The sequence below is a fragment of the Oreochromis aureus genome, linkage group 20 (assembly GCF_013358895.1).
Source record: "Oreochromis aureus strain Israel breed Guangdong linkage group 20, ZZ_aureus, whole genome shotgun sequence".
In the NCBI taxonomy this organism is placed as follows: Eukaryota; Metazoa; Chordata; class Actinopteri; order Cichliformes; family Cichlidae; genus Oreochromis; species Oreochromis aureus.
Window position 1 is genome coordinate 14,418,143 of NC_052961.1, and position 15,805 is coordinate 14,433,947.

The following is a 15,805-nucleotide window of genomic DNA, read 5'->3' on the forward strand; positions in this document are numbered from 1 at the left end:
ATTATGTAAATATAGGTACTAATAAAGTGACAAATCCCGTTAATCCAATGTTGCCGTGATACAGATTTTAAAATGTCATCAAACAGTTGGTGAATCTCTATCTTCTTGCAGTATAATCTGTATTAAAACCTGATGGATTTGTTGCTAATATCGGCTGATATTATAAACCACTACAGTTGGATAATCAGTATTTATAATGACCAATGAGTCAATAAATAATAGCAAAACAGGAGAAACACCCTTCAAATATTAGGAAATTGGCTCATGTTTGGTGACTGGATAGTTGTAAAAAGTAAATAAAAATATATCGCCTGATATACTGGAGTCACCAAATATCACCTAATATTGACATTAGTCTTAACAATCCAATATCGGTCTGCCTTAATTTTTATTAATATATTTTGTATTATTACATAATCTGTAACAACATAACATTTTAAGTGCAACAATATTGTTTAATAAAAGCTGGTGCTAAATCATAGATTTCTTTCTCGACTTTTTTATTTTAGACATCATTTCCAGTTTAGCATAAACATTCCCTACAGGTTTTTTTTCTATTTTCATTCATTTTGGGAATGTAGTATCTTAACTATTCGCCTTTTTTTCCCCTCCTTCTTTGCTGTGCACCCACAACTGCTAACACGCCCTAAGGCCAGGCACCCTCAGACATCATGGGACCAGCACAGAAATATACTTTCTAGAGCTCCCCACTTCCATCTGTTGCAGTTTTAATAGAATGTAACAGCTGTTCTAGTGCATCGTCTTTCTGTCTGTGGTTGGGGGGGGTTAACATAGATACATGGATTATGCTGGGCTCCAGCCTCTTTGTAATTCAGATAAGACCTCTCCACTCCTGGAGATAAGTTTAAATATTAATAATGAATTAAAAGATTCTCCTCTGGGTGAAATATTAATGAGCTCTTCTTTAAAGAGAGCCTTTGACTCCTAAGAGAGGAGGGATGACATTGTGCTTGTTAGAGTAATTTAAAACATCTCTTTGATTTTTTGTTGCTGTTTGAGGATGTTTAAGGACTTAAGGCCAAGGTGGTTTTCAGGGTCAGTATTTGAGCTAACAGATATTTGGAAATGCCCATTCAAGTAGCTTTTGAACAAGACTAAGAGACGTATACCAACAAAATCTGACACATGAGCTCAACTGTCTGTACTCATAACTATAATCTGAAAGCTCTAATTGATCCTTCCATTGAATCTTTGTGAGTGCAGTTCCCCTTTGAGAAAGCTGATCCGGAGGCTTACCGCATCAAGGTGAATGTGTATCAGTAACAGCGGAAGACTAACGCTGTGTCCTTCCTCAACCTCTATCTTCTGCTGAGATTTCTCTAGTTGTTGTGTCTTCCTGGCACCGCAGGACCTTCAGGGACGTGAGAATATGAAAGATTTCAATTTTCTCAGCTCAAGCTTTCACACCCGTGTGTGTTTTCTAATTGTTTGCTAGTGGTGAGGAGTAGATTTATTCATATTCATATGTGCTTGCGTTTTTTTTCTATGTGAGGACTGTTTGGAAAAATCCTGGAGTCTGGTCAACATGCTGCGGAATGTGAATTGCCTCCATGGCAACACCACAGTGTCCTCCTTCCTGCTACCATCTGCAGGGTGCAATCAAGTGTGCCATGATGGCAACAGCTCACTGATTGATCTGAACTATTTAAAATATGCTCATTTATATACTGTATGTAGATTTGTGTAGCGAGTCCTCTCTGACTCTAACTGGGCCAAGTCCTCAGTGTGCATGTTGTTGTCCAGAACTAGAAACAATGGGGAAAATCAGTGTGTGTTTGTGCAGACTAAATTCAGCACAGTCCTTTGAAAGTACATTGACAGAACTTTGGCAGGCGTTCAAACAGCTTTGATACTTTGTTTTGCTTATTGTTGACTGCATTCTTGTGGATGTCTTGTAGAAATCAGCAGGTGGTGAACTGCAGGAGTGTACACAACATACTCAAGTTTCTGTACGTCCACAGACGATAGCATTGGTAGCTAGATTTGGCAACATTAAACTGTTAGCTTGCCATGATTTTAAAAAGATATCTTCCTCTATTCCTTGCAGTGCATGGATATAGAAATGCAGTGTTGTCTGACATTAAACAACTGCAAAATAAATGCCTACCAGATGTATCACTGGAAATTATTTTGCACATCTAGAACAATTATGTAAAATAACTGAAAAAACCCAATCATATCAATACTAAATTAATGAAGAAAAAAATAGTCATTGGCATTTACTGCATACAACTTCACATTTACATTTTCTTACAGCCCAGAAGAAAAACATACATGTTATTGGCAGGGCTTTTCTCCCCGACTGGCCTTCATGTTTTTCCTATTAAATCACAAAAAACATCCTTATGTTCCTTTGAATATACTCAGTTGAGTGATATTTTCCAGTAAGACACTGATGGAGTGGAGTGTGTGTTAGGCTATTGGTCATCCTGTTGGACAGATGTGTGTGACAGATGCTGTGTTTAGGTCAGTAGAGCGAAGAAGATTTAGACTAGTGCTAGTTGTCAATATTCCAGTGGTTTTTTTAATGTGTGACAGAGACTAAATAATCACACAAAGGTTCCTCTTTGTGGACAGATGGAAAAAGATTGTTGTTGTAATTAGTGAGCGTAATAAAGGGTGACAGAAGGGAAGAAGAGCTGTGCCAGCTTGCTGTATCACTATCCTATGCAAGGGAATTCATCTCTATCTAAATGAGGTTATTCCAGCCTATAAAATGAAAATCAGTCATCTCTTTGCTCCTTTTTTAAAAGCAGGTTCTGGTCTGAGCCGTGAATTCAGCCTTCGATTAGTGAGAAAAACGCAGCAAGATGGCGAGAGGTTCAACATTCCTCCCTAACACACAGCTCACATTCCTGTCTTTGGTTTAAAGAGGGGGCATGAGCACCATGCCTCATTAGATAACCCACAAAGGCAAGGCTCTATTCTAATTTGAAATGGGTTTTTCCCCTTTTCGGATTGCCCTGCAGGGTGGCTGCAGCACTGATTCCCCATCTGCTCTTTCCCTCCTGTGAAAAGATTTCACCTCGTCAGGTCTGCTGGGTTGAGCAGCGGATGTTAATGCCACGGAGAGCATTACCTCTTCCAGCGTCCAGCATGATGCATAATTCACTATGCTGAGAATTTCACCCAGTTCAGCTAGAGGTGGCCTAGAATAAGCTGCTTGAGGTGAGGCGGTTTGCAAAGGAGCATGCATTTACTGCCCGTTCACCATGAATACAAGAGGATCAATCGGGACCCATTTTAACCCACTCTGAGCCACTCTCAACTCCCCTCCAGTTTGTAAAACCGTTCGTTTTCTGAATTTAAATCGAACTCAGACACCCATCCCCCTTTTCACGTTCACCATCTCTTCCGCTCTTCTCGTCACACTCGGCTCTAAAGCCCTGTTATCGTTTTAAACCGAGGGTTTTCCAACAGTGTTTCCATGGTTATCGGTGGCATTTGTCTGTGGGTTCACAGCCGGTGTCGGGCAATGTCACCCCGTCTTTCAGGCTGATGTCAACTATTGGGTGTGTAGAGGGGGAACACGGAGAGACACGGAGGAAGGGGGTGGTTGTAATTATATGTGCATATGAAGAGGGTTCGAGCAGCTTGGGCGCGTCATCCTGGCAGCTTTTGTGATCCACATGTCTGTGGGGGGAAGTCACGCAGGGACACGGATGTACTCCCCAGAGACTTGTGGTAAAGCTGCTCCCCGAGAGATACAAATGATCAGAAATACAGATGATGTTTGTTTGGGGGGGTTTTTGCAATAGTGCTGAAGGTGTCAGTTCATAACAGTATTTATATAATGGATAATTTGAGGTTGTCAAATGTGAGTGAAACTCTAGAATATTTACATGGGAAAAAACATTGTAGAACAGTTCGAGCAACAGTTTGAGTAATTTAAACAAGAATAGAAATGCACAAATCTAAATATTTTCCACCTTTCTGTGTTTAATATCATTAAAATTTCAATAACTCTGCATTTGGGCTCTTTACAGGATAAATCAAGCAATTAAAAGAACCTTTTTATGAGTATTTTTTGTGATCATTTTCTAATGTCATTAGCAAAAAAATGTGTTTGTTGCCACACCCCTTGGTGTTTCCAGCAAATATCTGAAGAATATCCTCCCTTCACCTTCCCTTCACTTGAGCTCACTTATATCTTCACACACTCATTGAACTACTACAGGCACACCCACTAATACTTACACACACTTCCCCCATCTTTCATTCAACTGCTTCTTTTCCTCTCTCCCTCCTCCACTCTACCCACTCTCACTTAACTCTCCCCTCCCTCTCCATCTCCCCGTTTTTCCCCCCTTCCTCCAGCCCTCCTCCTCCTAACCAACCCGGGCCGTCATTAGTTTCCATGGTGACAGTTAGGGAGGTATTATTGCGGGTTGAGAACTGCTCCTGGCTTCCTTTCAGATCGGTGGCGGCGGAGGCATTGTTTAGCCCACTGCTGTGAATGGTGTGGGGATCAGGACAGGGAGAGCGTAGGACAGGAGGAACGCATCTCTTTCCTTTTTTTTTTTTTTTTTTTTTTTTGGGTAGGTGGGAGGGGGGGTCCACTGACACTCTCTGCGTTTGTAGTCTGTGGAGGGAGGAGGAGAAGAAATAGGAGGAGGAGCAGGGAGGGAAGTGGAGGAGGAGAGAGAGGGATGAGTAAGAGAGGCAGCGTGGTGGTTGGAGAGTCGATGAGGGAGCAGGAGTAGTAGCAGCAGCACGTTCACGCCGTCTCCCTGAGAGCGCCGTGAAAACATCCAGACTTCTCTCTACTGCAGATCGGACTCTGCTTTTTACTGTTCATATGTTTGTCACACAGCAGGCGGCGACAGGAGCGACAGAGATTTCAGACAGAGAGTGAAAACTGAGCAAACATCGGAGGTAGATGGCAAACTGAGTTTAGCCGGTGAGTTACTGATGTCGCTTCGTCATGTGTATATCTTTGTGGGAGCAAACATTAATTCATGAGCTCACTTGTTCAGCATTTAGTTTACATTTTTGTTTTAGTTTGTATGTGTAGCAGGTGCTGCCTCTGCTGCTGCTGCTCCTTCACAAAATTAATGTGTTTTCCTCCCAACCAAAACTCAGTCTGGGTTATGGTTGGGTGCGTGGGCTTCTAGCTGTCTGATGAATGTGGGCTAATTCTCGCTGCCCTCTGAAATATACATGCAAGACTGCATGTTTTATTGAGTACGTACATTGGGGGCGATTTTCTGCCGCCTTGGTTCTTGGATACCCCGCAGTGCTTTTTCAGAGAGCAAGGCGGTATACGTGTGTTTTTCAGTTCGAGTTTGTTTGGTTTTCTCTTTCATCCACACTGCAGTGGGTAATTAGGAGTGAGAGATGAGCCCCCCGGCTCCTCAAACAAGTGATATGAGGTGAATAATGTAGTGAGCGGCAAACGCTGCCAACTTGATATTACTGTCCTTTTTAATCACTTTTCACTGAAATGACTTTTCAGCTGACAAGTTCCAGGTAATACAAGCTCGCTGAAGGAGTGGATGAAGTGACACAGTGATGACCACTACTAGCTCAGTGATGTCATTACATGGCAGCATGACAGTAATTTCCCAGATGATTAAAGCTTAACAGATTGCACAGACACCACCTTGTGTATGATGTCTGTTATTTTCCACTGATATGTTTCTGTTTGTATTCAGTTTCTTTCTTTTTTTTGCGCAACTATATAATTAAGCTTACTGGGGAGGTGTCTTGTGGAAAGGGGAGTCTGAGTGTTTCTATGACGACTGGTAGCAGCTGTGTGAGCTGAGGCTGAGTGTGTGGCAGACATTGTGGCATTGCCTAGAGACTGCCGCACTCAGTCTAATCAACGACCCCTTGACCCAGATCAATGGGATGATGCTGAGCCAAGCAGCCATGTAGTCTGCCTGGCATGTATGTATTGTAGTACAGTGTTGCACAGCTGCTTACATTTCCTGGCTCACCACAGGCTTGACTGGTGTCAGAGTGGTCTGATCCGCTTAGATTGGTGGTGGTATTAGTCCAAAAAACAGGCTTTTCATTCATCAATGCAATCATGGTGATTAGATGTATTCAAGTGTAAGTAAGACAAGTGTAATCTCCGTTTCTGTAGGTACTGGAACCCTGAAGTGGGTAATTTTGCATATTAAATCGGCAAAATAACAATGAAAGCCAATTATAACAGTACATATTTATAGAAGTATATTTAGGATTCTTTTAGTTTTACGCCTTGAACTTCCAAAATGAGCAGATAGGTGGGGAAATGATCAAATAATGAGAGTTCACACCCTGTAATTTATGTCGCTGTCAGTAGAGAAACAAGAAACTGAAAGGCTCTGAAAGTTGTCGGAGATGGGGATGCAGACTTTGACACTGGTGCTCTGCTCTACAAGTCTTCACGTCGACAGTGTTTGGTGTCCTTGGCACTAGATTGAGATCTGTTTCCACTACGCTAAATACTTGGTTGGGTTTAGACCCCAGTCACACAGGCCTAGAGCTGCTGGAGGTTGTTGGCGATCGCTTGGTGAAATTAGGCTCAAAGAGGTATATGGTGCTGTAGTGAGGAGCTCTTTGCAATTGGTTTGGTCACTAGTAGATTACCACGGTTGCCCGCTGTTTCTACGAAGATGCTGATTTGCTTGGCACACTTGGCAACCATTTAGAACCACTTGTAACCAGTTATTTTTACCTAGCAACCAGTCATTGCCAGGTGGTTTCTGTACTGGCCTGTGTGACTGGGTTTAAACGAAACTGAGTGTTGTGTAAATAGGTCTGTAGTGTGCTATTTTCTGCTGTGTGCTACATTTCAGAAAAACTAAAAACTATCCTGACCTGATTCTCTGAAAGTTATCCAAACTTCATGTGTGAGAGCAGCTATATTTTCTTTCCAGGTTAATATCTCTATGTCATTCTCTGCACTTTCAAAGTAACACAGTCTCACTGCAAAAGCTGCCGATGCTTTACTAAAACCAACGCATACCTCTTTTATTTGTTTGAGGAGAAAACGAGGATTGGTCAAAGGTAAAAACTAGCCAAATCAGCTCCTCTGTGACATTGACTAATTAAAAACATACAGGTTGCATAGGGGAGCTGTGAGCACCATAAGCTGATATTTATGGTTAGGCTGACATGTAGAAACTGCTCAAGGCCAACGCACAAAGACACACACAGTGTGTCCTTGTGTGAAAGGCAAAATCTCAGAACCCCTGGGCAGTGGAAAAAGTCGTGAGTCATGTTTCACCCATTTTCCTGTGTCTGGTTAGGTTTACTTCTAGAAATAAGCCAAAGGAAAGGTTTTCAGCCCACAGTGTCCACAAGTATTTAATACAGGGGTGGGTCTGTAACTGTGAGGGCAGCCATTCTGTGGAAGTCATTAGATTTGATCTCTGTATCTCTGCATCTGTACACCTGTTGGAAATTCTTCCCTGTCCCGGAGTGAAGCTAATGTGAAGTAAATTTGATTATTTAATCTGTGTCATGTCGATGTAAACTGATAAAGATGAGGCATGCCTTATTTATCCCAGAGCTGGAAAATTCAGCATCATACTTGTGGTTTTTCCTCCATTTATTGGTCAAATCAAGAGGAAGGAAGCGCCTTATATTGGTCAGAGATGCTGGAGAACTTGTGGTGACACTGACCAGACCACACGCAAACAGAAAAACACACACACTCACACATACACACAAATGCCATGCTCAACAGTCAGCCTAATTAATGTACTCCATCACCCTAGTAATTATACCCACAACTTCCTCTTATTCTGGGGCACCTAGGGTCTAGATGGTGATGGTATTTCCTGTGTTGGTAATATATAATTATATGAATCAGCTAAAAGAAATTTCAAGCGATCAGATAAGGATGGATTAGTGTACTGCTGTCAGTGTCATGAAGGCATCTAAATAAAGCTCAGTTCCTTTGTGATATTTCACTTTGAGTTCAAATGTTTGTTTACATTCTTAAGGTTGGAAGTAAGGAGACACAAGTGTTTTACTTTCTAGTATCATGTGTGTCCTTGGTCCTTCGCGTGCATATGCTTGTGTGCGTTTGTGTTTTACTTCTCCATTTGGTCGGGGCAGTCACTCGGAAAGTGTTAGGCGCTCTCTTGTCTCTACTGAAGTGTGTGTGTTGTTTTTGTACAAGACTTTGGCATCAGACAGGAAGGAAGAAAAAGAAACTGCATACAAACACACATTAACAAACAACATTCTAACCTAGTCAAACTCAATTATGAGAAATATTTGCATCTTTTAATCTGACCTCCTTCAGGAGAAAAGGCCACTTGCCTCTAACTGTGGCCTCCTGGTATTTCAAAAGCTCAAAAGGCTTCAGTGTTAAATTGTCTTTGTAGTTGTCTCCTACTGCTGTGGAAAGGATGAGATGGCTTCCAGAGGCCAGTAACGAGATATTTAATGATTTTCTCCTGCAGGGCATAGTGTGAGTGTATGTACGGTACACATACACATTTGCTTGCATACTTGTTTGTTAGCAGACAGTTTTTTAAATATTTTTTTATGGGATTTGGTGAATCCCTTCTTGCCTTAACTTCGGAGGGGGTTGTTAATGTCTCCTCATAAAATGCAGAGTCAGTACCTGTGCACTCATGGTTGCAGTAAGTGGGAGCTACCATAAATGGTGAATTTCAAGACAGTGAGCTTTTCTTTGTGATCTTCCATTTTTGTACGTCATTTGGCTTGACTCATGTTTCCAGAGTAAAATGTGGAAATGAATATTTTGAACTTATCTTATATATATATCTGAACTTATCTATATAATTTTTTTTAAAATTTAGATCAACACCTTTTTTTTATTTAAAAGATTTTTATACTCTGGTTAATCTTTGATGTTGGCCAGTAGATCACAAGCAGCAGCAGAAACAGCAGCCCGCTAATTGGGCCGTCTTCGATGATTCCTTGCCTCACTCCTCAGACTCCCCCATGACAGAAAAGCTAAAGCGTTTAGCAGACGTGACGGATGAAAGGTGGGATAGAGCTACCTGCTGCGGGCAGTGGTGATTCTCTGCAGCTCTTTCTATACAGATTTAACAAGGGCTCTGGTTTATCCAGTTGTCATGTGATATACAATATGACAGCTAACAGGGGTAGATCATTTCAAGTGTGTGGAGCTCTTATGGATTGTAGTTTGCTGTTTCCTGTTCGCACAGACATACTTAATGTTAAAGAGAGCATATAACAAGTGGAAGCTGATGGTGGAAATGGCTGCAGAGATTATATTTGAGGAATGAAGCTGAACATTAACGAAGTTGATTTTTGCTGTTTTAGAGAGATTTTATGGGTTAATCAGGAAATAATGAGTACATTTAAGCTTATAAAATCATTTGCTGTAGCCTTAATTGGATTTGCATTTTGTATACATAAAGGTCATGAAGCGATCGTTTGATGTCTTGTGTGCTCATGACTTGCATGTTAAGCACAAAGCAGACTGTAAGGACTGCAGATTGTATTGCCAAAGGAGACAGTCTGTTATCTGTAAATCAATATAGGCTCAGAGGGTAGGTTGGATTATAGCAAAAATCTTGGTAAACGATTTACGAGAGCTTTGAAAAGTGTGTGCATGCAGCGGCAGGCCAGCATCTCTGTTTTGGGTTTAAAGAGTGAGACCAGCTTAGCAGCTCAGTGTACAAGAAGCTGGTCCTAGCGGTCCTCCTGTCTCCTGTGTGGGTAAATGAATGCGGCTCTGAGCACTGTAGTGCTGTGCTGTAAGGAAAAATGCTGGAGCCATTACAGAGGAAACAGGAGCCTTTATTGGTCTGTCTAGTGTACACCTGGTTTCTATAACAGGCCTCTCCCTGTACAGTCATTTCTGTGCGAACTCGTTTGCTTGTGGTTCTTGGTGTGTCTTGGCTTCTCGCTCCCATGTCTTAGCTTTTTCTGCCCTTGACAAACTTCAGCTTGTTTTCATTTTTTAAAAATTTCCATGCAAGGCTTCTCACACACAAAATGTTAATTTAGGCTTCTTTCTCATTGGCATTTAAAAGTATTCTCAGTTTTCACATTTGAGTGAGTAAGAAATTGCAGCCAGCTAGTGTGAGGCACTGTGTTCGAGGTTCAGGCAGACTGACAGAAGCTGCTTGCCTCGGATCCTTCTTGCTCCAGAGATCCCATTGCTGACGCTGCCTTTCAGGGGCCAAGTGACATTTTGAAAATGATTCTTACGTCAAAGAAGATGTGTCAGGGTTGAATGTGCAGTGACCTTTCTGTCTCTGTGTGTGTATGTTGGGAAGAGTCCAGTCTGCACAGAAGAACAGCACACAGGGAGGAGATAAGGCTTACACCCAGCTCCACGCCCGCATCCTTTCTTTTTCATCAACCCAGCCCTTAGACCAACCAGGAATGAATCAGAATGGGTAACACGTTGACCTGTACTGGGCAAGGATGTCCCACTCTGGGACTCTTCATGTGTCAGCAGCCTTATAGACACTCCTCTCCGCATGCTGACATCCATCCTGCCTGGAACAGATGCAGGGTGGTGTTGTGGCCACCCTTCCACCTCACCCACTAGTGCAGCATCACTTTGACAACGGAGGCTGTAACAGGGGGCAAAAAAAGCAGTAATATGATTGTGGCCGAGTGTGTAAAATGTGAATACATGTGTTGGAAAGATTTGAATGGTTACATTTTGGCACAATGTTGCAAAACAGATCAAATACATTTACAGAATTACCAGAATGTTTTTACACACCACTCGGCTTCTAATCATTAGTTATTATTAATCTCTGGCAACAGCGTGTTTTGTCTTGTCTTCTCCCCATCACCCCCATCCGACTGCTACCTGAGGTTTCTTCCTGTTAAAAGGGAGTTTTTCCTTCCCACTATCACCAAGTGCTTCTCCAAAGGGGGTCGTTTGATAGTTGTAGTTTTCTCTCTATTTTATTTTGGGTCAACCTTACAATTTAAAGTGCCTAAATAAGTTGGCTAAATACCTTCAGACAATGTTTGCTTAATCACATCATCCGTGGTTTGTTCAGTAGTTAAAAATAGCCAATGGGGAATAATGGACGCATTTAGGTACACAAAAATAGTGGACCCCTGTTCACTCTAATATCCTGCTTTTACTTGTTTTTTCCATCACACACGTGCATAATATAATACGTGCTGGAAAAGCTGGATTCGGTAAACCAGCTCTGCATGCGCCACTTCCTTCTGTTGTTTTGTTGGGCCTGGCTTTTCCAAAGGTGTAATTCTGTGGAATTGTGAGGTGTGTGTGTTGCATTTTATTTGGGAAAGGCAACGTTTTGGTCGGCTGTGTTTTTGGTAGGCCGTGAGTGTTTTTCTGTGGCTGCAGTGGAAAGCTTTGCAGCCTGCTGTAAAACTTTAGCAGATCAGAGTTAATGGTAACAGTGTTGACATGAGTTAAGTGTTAGACTAATTTTGTGGTCCGTACTGCAGATGGGTTTCTATAAAGTTAACTGACTGGGCAGAACAGCGTGCATGTTTAGACGTGTACGTATGCACATTTGTTGGTGTGAATGCATACGGTGGATACTTTTCCTAGCTGCAAGTGACACTGTGCTCAACATTTATTGACGTGCAGTCAATCATTTCAACGATCATGCTGTCAGCCGTTGAAGCAGTTTGTGACTGGTCCTGTCCAACACAATGATTGGTTAATCCCACGTGTCAATATCTGGCCATAAAAAAAAAAAAATCAATGATTTGACGCTTCAGAGACCTTTAATCAGAATGAGGGGTGATCGAGCTTTGATCCGAAAGATTAACATGCGTAATACTTGAGACAGTGTGGCCTTGATAGAATAGGGAATGATTGAATTTGAAAATGCTTTAGGTGCTGGTGACTCAAGGAGCAGACCTACGTGTAAAGACTTACCCATCCCCCACGGCACTGGAAATAGTATTTTTCTTTTCTCTTGAAATTTTCTCTACCAGTAAATATGTGTTGAATTTATTTAAACTGGGAGGAAAAGATGAGCTTTCCTGTGAAACCTTGCCTGTACTGTTGTAAAGACAGTCCAGCCTGGTTTTTGTTTTTCACAGTGAAAGCCCCCATTGAGAGCTGCTACAGTAGGTTTCAGTGAGGCTCCAGTAGTTTCTGGGACAGTTAGGCAGTCATCTCCACAGGCAGGTTTGTAAACCCCCTTGTTCTCCTGTGTGTGCGTTGCCCTAATTGCCAATCTGTAGCTGTTTTCTTTGCAGCAATGCTCTGGGCTACAGTAGCACACTGCATCCAGTCAGACAGAGGCTTGTTTCTCTGCACCCTGCCTCATAAAAGTCTGTGTAGAGTGTTTGCGGTAGCGCGGAGAAGCTGTGAAATGGAGAGGCCGGCATGCAACCGTCCTGTCAAGTCACATGTTTGATGAAAAATTTTAACCATCCCTTTGTCACGTCCTCACATCATTGTGCTACTTACTGTAAAGTCTGAGTGCTCTCCAGTGACTATCCCGTATCTGTATAGATGACTGCTGGTTGTACTGGCCTTGAGTCACACTGTTCAAAAAAGGTCAGTCAGTGTGTCATATCTCACCCTCAGCATTTTTTCAGACTGGCCGTCAAGGACACAATAGGAAATGAAGGATGCTGTTAGACTCAGGCACATGTTTATACATAATAATATGATTACTGGAGCTCTGGCTTGTGTTTTACTTTCTTTCTGCTTGCAGCTGTAGACGACAGGATGCCTTCCAATTGAAAAAGAAATTAACACTTTATTAAAACTGTGCATCTACTAGCACAGGTAGTTTACTGTGACCTGCTTGCTATATTATTAGACATATAAAGGTAACTGTTGGCATTGCAGTTGCCTCTTCTTTTATTTCTCAGGGTACACGCAAGCACGATTGATTTAGTTTGGGACTCTGCGTGATGCCACTTCGATATTAAGTTTTCAGTCTTTGTTTATGTTTAGCTTTTTGCACTTGGTGACAGTGTATAATTACAGGAACTGGAAACAGATGGGCCCGTTTTCTTAGTATCTTTACAACTCTGAATGCATGCTGCATAGAATGTATAAATAAAGGATTTACCCTCCATATTTGAAAAGTGAAACCATCGAGGAAGTGCAAATAATCTGCACTCCTTCTAATGCCCAGCAGGGGGCAACTCTACTGGTGGCAAAAACAAGATCATCAGATAGCATAGAAGTCCTGAAGGAAATATGTGTACTTCATAGTTGATGTGTTAGAGTAGTGAACACTGCACTGATTAGTTTAGGTTCTCAATTACCAGTTTCAGGTTTTAGTTAAAAAAAAAGCATGATGATATATTTTTATAAAATTCATGCTAAATAAAGTTGTGCTTTTGCAGGTTTCCCCCTGCATTGGTTTAAAAGACATCAAATTATCACTTGAGGCATCAAATCAAGTCCAGTAGCTATGTTCATAGTGCCAGTGATGCTTGTTCACCCAGGGTGAGGGTGACCCAGGTCATACTAACCAGAAGGTTGGTGGTTCAATCTCTGCCCGTTCTACTCTGCATGCCAACTGCATATCCTTGGGCAAGAAACTAAACCTCATTCATCGGTGTGTGAATCTTAGAAACATAGCACTTGGGCGAAGGAGATTTATTGTATTAAAGTGCCTTGAGTGGTCAAGTAGAAAAGCACAATATAGGAACCATTTCATTACTGCTTTGTGAGTTTTACTCTTAGATTATGAGGCTATAACTTTAACTTTTAGCAATCCGTTACCTGCTGAACCTTTTTCTAACCTCTCAGCCTCTCTGTCTTCGCATCCCAGAAAATCACAATCTGTGGGAGCTGCTGAAATCTTCCCATTTAGTGTGGGAGACATGTCATTGTGCCTGCTATGCCCACTGACCTAATTTAGCTCAGTGGGTAGTTTCCCCCCAGTGCCTAATGCCATACCAGTGAAACTTGGGGTGCCGCTAATTGTTAAACAATAAATATTTTCTGCAGTAGGTAAAAAAAACTGATTGGTTGACAAAGAAAATGTTATTGTTTCTCATAACAGAGCATGATGAGGAGAAGATGAATATAGATTTTTAATCTCCAGCCAGATGCTGCTGTATGTGATTGGATAGCTGCTGATCCTTGTGTACTTTTGTGTGTGTATGACTGCGTGCATGTGGAGATGTGTGTGGGTTAATAAAGCCTGTGGTAAACATAGAACTGGGCCCTTGTTACTGTGTGATTGTCAGCAACTGAGATGTGCCCTACTGTCGATCCCAGGGCAGCTGCTGTTATACTCACACCAGTATTTTCTCTCTTGGCTTTTTTTAAATTTCCTGGTTTGTGCATTTGGGTTTTTATCCTCTTAAAGTTTCGTTTCAACCAGTTTCTTATATCTAGAAAAGTTAAAATACTTTTTTTTAATTTATAGCTATTTATAGCTTTTCTTTTCTTTTTTGAACACATCACCTTCTTTATTTCAGTGTCTCTGTGTCCCAGCTGCAACATGTATTTAAATTCTGTCTTTGTCTATACATTTCTATCTAGCTGTGTTCCTTTTGTTTTTAACGATTGAGTTGATTTCTGAAAAGTAGATCAAGGTCATAGCACATATTGGTATAGCACAGGGAAAAATGAGACAAAGCAAAATTCCTTTGTTTTCTTAGCCTTGCTATTTTTCTACAAGACAGTGTGTGTCTGCGCAAGCCTAGAATTTAAGTGGCTCTGTGGCTCAAAGTTCATTATAAATCTAAGAGTCGTTTAATGAGAGCTTGCTGCTCTCTGGCTGAGTCGTTCAGGGTAACACGGTGGAAATAAAACCAGTATTATTCTGAATGAGACAGCGAAAGAGAGTTATACAGACACAGACAGAAGGAAAGGAAGAGAGCTGGTATAATGAAGGCAGAAAAACTAAGAAATGTGATGGTGACATGGGAAATAATGAGATACACCACCCAAGCTGGATGTCTTGCCATGTCTTGGTGGGGAACTGGGCGGGTGGTTGGTTCAAGTTATCAGAGCGGCGCTGTCAGCTCTTCCTTGCCAGGGGTTGCTTTGTGGACAGGAGAGCTGATTGAGTAGCTGTCTGAGTGGGGAGACTCTGCTGACTGTGAGCGATCCATCTCTGGGATGATGGGTAATAAATGACTCTGTGGGGGTCGCCTCGGGGCTGAAGGTGATTGACAGGGCAGCTACGTCTGTGCATTTTCCTTGTGCGTGTTTGTGTGCATTTTGAACCTGGGTGTCTTGGGGTTTAGGGAAAATGGAGAGAGGAGAGAGAGGTAGATTTGTTACAAAGTGTTACAAAAAGAGATCAGAAATCAGGAAATGACAAAGTTCTGAGTTATTTTCTCAGAACTTTGAATTAGCATGGTGAAAATTTGAGATATCTATCTCGAAGGTTTGATTTATGGAGAGTAAAGAAAATGTTTTGCTCTGTTTTTTGTTTTCAGTGGTGGAAACAAGCTTCGGTACTAATCTCGCTATTCCTGGTGAAAATGAGCACATCTAGCACATTACACTATGGTTTGTGCTCACACCCAACTAGGGAGACAGAGACACAGCTTGAAAGGTACAAGTCCAACTCAAAATCATTAAATTTTGCTGTCATGCAACTTTTAAAATGCTCAGAGCATCACATCATCAGTTGTTGATAACAAAGCAAATAACAAAATGTAGTGTCCCTACAGCTAAACCAATCATCTTTGCCCCACTGTGTCTCACTTTGCATACTAACTCATTCTACTGATGTGGCCTAGTCTGAGTAAATATGTAATTTTATTTTATCTTTTTAAGTCTGAAAATTAGAACTTAGAGAAAGTGTGGAAGTTTAAGGCTTCAGCCGTGTAGGCCTAATGACCTGTGGGCTACCCCGTGGCAACCACTGGATGTTGGGTAAAAATGTTTGTCCACAGACAATTTGCTGAG

The 15,805-nt window shown here is 41.7% G+C and overlaps 1 protein-coding gene across 3 annotated transcripts in view; it reads left to right on the top strand.

Moving 5' to 3' along the window:
* The window catches only part of fgd (faciogenital dysplasia), a 51,364-nt gene that overhangs the window by 11,972 nt on the left and 23,587 nt on the right, over positions 1–15,805 (top strand). Inside the window, exon 1 of one of the 3 annotated variants that reach the window (XM_031753714.2) lies at positions 4,758–4,921. The exons of 1 other annotated variant lie outside the window; for it this stretch is intronic. Coding sequence is in view for 1 of the 2 variants with exons in the window: in XM_039604739.1 (XP_039460673.1) it covers positions 15,401–15,449 (49 nt within the window). In the remaining variant the exon portion in view is untranslated. Of the gene's footprint in view, positions 1–4,757; positions 4,922–15,380; positions 15,450–15,805 lie in introns of those variants that run through there. One more of the 3 variants, XM_039604739.1, reaches the window with a different exon arrangement.